The sequence below is a fragment of the Octodon degus genome, unplaced genomic scaffold (genome assembly GCF_000260255.1).
Source record: "Octodon degus isolate 3935 unplaced genomic scaffold, OctDeg1.0 scaffold00171, whole genome shotgun sequence".
Lineage (NCBI taxonomy): Eukaryota > Metazoa > Chordata > Mammalia > Rodentia > Octodontidae > Octodon > Octodon degus.
The window spans coordinates 5,227,713-5,232,646 of record NW_004524747.1 but is presented as its reverse complement, the minus strand read 5'-3'; the positions used below and the strand labels follow the sequence as shown (position 1 = coordinate 5,232,646).

General features: G+C 39.1%; 1 protein-coding gene across 1 annotated transcript; it reads right to left on the bottom strand.

Annotated features, from left to right (window-relative positions):
- Positions 1-3,735: 3,735 nt before the first annotated feature.
- Positions 3,736-4,212, bottom strand: Tceal4 (transcription elongation factor A like 4; the record flags this gene model as incomplete). The annotated part of the gene is given in 1 exon segment (XM_023703475.1): positions 3,736-4,212. A coding segment is annotated over 1 exon segment (477 nt), but the record flags the coding sequence as incomplete, so codon positions are not given.
- Between the last annotated feature and the right edge of the window lie 722 nt (positions 4,213-4,934).

Genomic DNA, 4,934 nt, shown 5'->3' with positions numbered 1-4,934 from the left:
ACAATAGCAATACAAACAAATCCATGAATTTGAATTATTTGAATGACCCAACAAAAGATACCAGGACTCCTTAGAGAAATGGCTGATTGTAGGAATGGGGCAGGTAACACACAAGACAAGGCAAGAACATCTTTTAGTGTCCCCCAGAAAAGCAAATAGGCAAAGAAAAAAAGTCCTCAAACTTCATAGTACAACTATGGTGATAAGTCAAATGAATACAAGAGCCAACTGAAAGAGCTCTTAATGTCCAAAGCTGGAAAAATATAAACAACAAAATTTGTAAAGTAGTACTACAGTATAATCCAAAATGTACTGTAATACTACTTTACAAAGTAACCAGCCTGTACTGATATAAATAAATTGAATACGTAAATAAGAGGGGAAGCATTAAATGTTCTGTGCAGAATTCTATTTTTCCTTTCCTTTCTTTCTTTCTTTTCCTTTCCTTTATCTCTCTTTTTCTCTTTTTTCTTTCTTTTCTTTTGGTGGAACCAGAGATCAAACTCAGGGGCCTAACACACACTAGGTAGATATTTTACCACTCAACTACATTCCTAGCTGTTTTATTTTTTGAGATAGTCTTGCTAAATTGTGCAGATTATTTCTTCTGCCTTAGCTTCCCAAGTAGCTGGGATTACAGGGCTGTGGCATCATGCCTGCCAAATTCCAAATACGTGTTATAGATAATCAACCATGAAGGAGGTGGAGCTTAACGTCCCACTGTTTAAATCCAGGCTGCCAATAGTGATAAAGTGGAAAGAAAGTCCCAACCTGTTGGATGGCCAGTGTGAGTTCTTGTTCTCTAAAATTGAAGAATTAATTCTAGGAACAGTAGAAGTTAAGAGCAGATACTTTTATTTATTGGAGAAAGCAAGCTTCTGTCTGAGAGAGACAGAAAGTGTCCCTAGTGGGTTCTGAGGACTCTGCCTTTTTAAGGGATTTTTATAGAGAAAACCACAAAGTGAGGTGGGTACAAAGTGGGAGAAAATGGGAAATCACAAGGTGAGTATGAGGCGGGACAAAACTATGGTCAACCGAAAAGATTATGAGCATAACAGCTCAGGAAATATTGATTAAATGGGGAAGCAAGTCACACAAGAGGGCAAGAAATACAACTGGGGCTTTTCCTAGAAGGGGTGGGGCAATGGCTCTTCCAGGTTTTCCCAAGGTGGTGGATCCTAGTTTAGAGTATCAGTCACTATTGCTTATCCTTAAGGGAAGTATGACGGTGCATCTTTTACTGCTTTTGTTTTGAGGTCTGGTCCCCTACAGTTGCACTCCCCCCACAGTTGCGATGTATCTCATCTTCTACCTTGGCTCCTTTAGGGGCCTATCCCTGTCTACAATAGTTTCACCTAACTTGGGTGTCTATAATAATAGTGACTATTCCAAAGAGTACAATTTGAAAAAGGAGAAATGAAAGAGTAACCTTATCATGGGGAAACCTGCTAAACACTATCTTGGCCAGGTTATCAACAGTGATTAAAAGTATTAATATGCATCCTTTGCATAATGTGATAAAAATGGTGGTCTTCTTAAAAAAAACACACTAACATTCATGTAACCTGAAGGAAAAAAAATAACAAGACCAATTTGTGAGACATTAAGTCCTGGACTAGTATTTGACTACTTCTTAAAAGTGTCAAGTCATCAAAAACAAGGAACATTTAAGACTCTGATAAGGAAGAAGAGGAACCTACAGAGACGCAATGCAGGAACCTGGAAGGAATTTTTTTTTTTTTTTGGCGGAACAGGGGATTGAACTCAGACCCTTGTGCTTGCTAGGGAAGCGCTTATTCCACTGAGCCATCTCCCCAGCCCCGGAATTTTGGAATAGAGAAAAACAGCAAGAGAAATATGAATAATGTATGCAACTTAGTTAATAAGATTGTATGAATATTGATTCTTTGTGACAAATGTGACATACTAACATAAAATGTGAATAGGAGATACCAGGTACAGAACATATAGAAGGTGTATTATTTTTTGCAGTAATTCTGTAAAACTATAATGGTTCTAAAATTCAAATTTATTTAAAAGTACTATAAGCAAATAAAAGGCTACTTAAAAGCCAGAGGGAAGAAAACCACAAGTAGAAAAATCTGTTGAGATGGTACAGTAGGGCTTAACAGGAATTTCCTGAGAGAATTTCCTAAAGCACTAAAATGTCAGCAGATGAGACATTGTCAAGTGAGAATAGCACGTCTGGCCAGTCAGGTATTTTTCCTGGCCCAGATTGTGAAGGAGACTATCTACAAAAACTCACGAAAAGAATGGAAAGGAATGTTTCATATAAACTTTATAAAATATTAAGACCCAAGTGACAACTAGAGACTACTCATCTGGGTTACAGTAATTCTACAATAAATAAAGAGAAATTATCCACCTGTTGTTCAGACACTGTTGCTTTACTTCATCCTGGTTTCCAACTCATCAGCTATAGCCATAGGAATTGTCCAGAGTGGGGCACACAACATCCATGGGAATAAGGTGTACTTAGGAAATAAGGAATTACCACAGGGAAAGTGGCATGCATTTCTCAGTTTTCTGGACTTATTCTGACAGATGTGATCTCCTTCAGTGGTTTCTCAAGTGTCTGAGAGAGTTCTGGTTCTGCTCTGTAGAGGTGAGCATAGGAGCCAGGCCAACATCCCTCATATACTCAGTCCCACCTATAACCTTCTCCACAGCCATGAAAGGTAAGTTTGATTCCATTTCATAAATGACAGAGCTGTCCCTTACAGCAGTGAATCTGTGATAACCGTTAGGTTGAATCTTCCATCGAGACCCAGAGGTCATGAAACTTTTACCTATCATTTTATATTCTGATAAGGATTTTAATTGGCTCTACTGCCTTTATAAACTCACTGGCGAGTTTTCTTGATTATGTATTATTTTCCTGTTTATCTCATTTTTATGAAAAAAGTAGTTTTCTAGGCCACAATGGACAGATGAACAATAAAAATTATATAGAAAGAGCCACAGATTACCACTGTTAATCTTTCAGTGAACACAACTTTTAGACTTGTTTTCTTACTAAATCTAAAGGTTTGTGTATAGTTGTCCCCCCAAAGCTTCATGCAGTCTTCGGTGGCTTCTGGAGTTTGTGTTAATTACTGTGGGTGTGGTTGCTGCACCCACTCCGGGGCAGGTAATTTGCATTTCTATGTAGGGAGGGAAGAGAAGCTAGCTGCTTGAGCTGCTGCTACCACTCCCTTGTGCTCTTGCTCTTTGCCACCACCATGAAAGTTTGCCCTCTGCCATGTGCCACTCTGCCTTGGACCCAGATGAATATGAACTAAAACGTCCAGTAACTGTGAACTAAATAAACCTTTCCTTCCTTCATTTTGAGTGTTGGGTATTTGTCCCAGCAACAAGAGAAGAATAACTAAGACACTAAGTTAATATCTCTTACAGTTTCACAAATATGGTTCTTCAAGTTATATCATTTAAAAATTTTACAATGCATTATAAAATTTTTTTCTGTATAACAAGTGAAAATCTTCTACTGAATCTTAGAATGCTGCAGGTGCATTAATACAGCTGCTGATAAAGCAGAAACGTTTAAAGCAAAACTTCAGCATAAGATTAAAGCAAAAGGAGCAACACATGCCTGCCAGGAGCACTGCACATAGAGAATGTCTTCAGTGTCCCTTTGTGACACCTCACAGCCACCCCCAAATTCCCATGAGTCCCTTGTATTTTTCTTTGCATTCAAAATAATCTTTGTGATTTCTGTTTAATTTTTCTGGTGCTATCCTTTACCTTAGCCATGATGTCAAATTCTTTTATATCCTCATTGCTAAAACTGATATCATATATGACCTTTTATTAAATACTCTTTGAGGTTCTGAGACAGCCCTTGTTTGCTTTTCTTTTGGATTTTCTTGGTATGGCATCCTCAGCTAGGCACTTGCCTATAACTGTTTTATACTTCTCTAGCTTTTTTAGGCTTCCTGCTTTTTCTTCCTCTTTTGCATTTGTCTCACTTTTTGGCTGTTCCTTGTCCTTTAGCACTTTCTCATCTTCTGTTCTTCTTCCCTCATTTTATAGCATTTCCTTGACTTCTAGAGTGCAAGCTTCTGGCTTTCTCTCGCTGTGTTGCTGTTGTTTGTATCTCACCTTTCCTTGGTTTAAAGGCATTCTATCATTTTCCCTGTAGAGATATTCCTCATCAGCACTTGCCCTTCTGTATCTGTCCTGGGGTGGCATGGAGGGAGGATGAGACAAAGAGGAGGTATAGGAGTCCCAGGGTACAGAGTGGAATCTAGGTCTAAGTAGGACCTTCCTTTCCCTTGTGAGGGTGTACCTAAGCTGGCCTGGCCTCTAGGTGTGGCTTTTGCCCTCTACTTACACCACATTCATCTGATACACCGAGGGCCGACAATTCCGTGGGAGCCCTGGTTGTTTCTGTGTTCCTTTAGCAAAGTATGTGCACCGTCTGTGGTGAGGATGGGTTCCATGGACCACTCATGCTGCCTGAGGTTGAGGAGGGCAGTTCCCTCTATACTCTCAATCCTGTGGGTCCCTGTGCAGGCTGTTGCCCTTCCATTTTCTTCCTCCAAAATATGACTTTCCCGCTCCCTTTCCTGCCTTTGTTAAATAGGTTGGGTAATCTGAAAGAAGAGTCTTGCCAGTGTTACTTTTAAATTTCTCTGCAAGAACAAAACACATAGACTCCTTGTCAATTGAATCATATAAATGTGAACTTAATTATTGTGTTGTTTAGTTCAATCCCTGGTACCACCAACTGAATCTGTCAAATGCTTGTGATTGTGGATGACATCCTTGCTATACTGTAAAAAGCTTTGAATAAGTGGCCTGATTGTTCCTATGTGGGTAGTTTCCCATTGTCACCACATAAGCTTTTGATAGAAAAGACTTTTAAATACATAACAATGAGGAGATGAACAACTTGAGAGATTTGATTACAC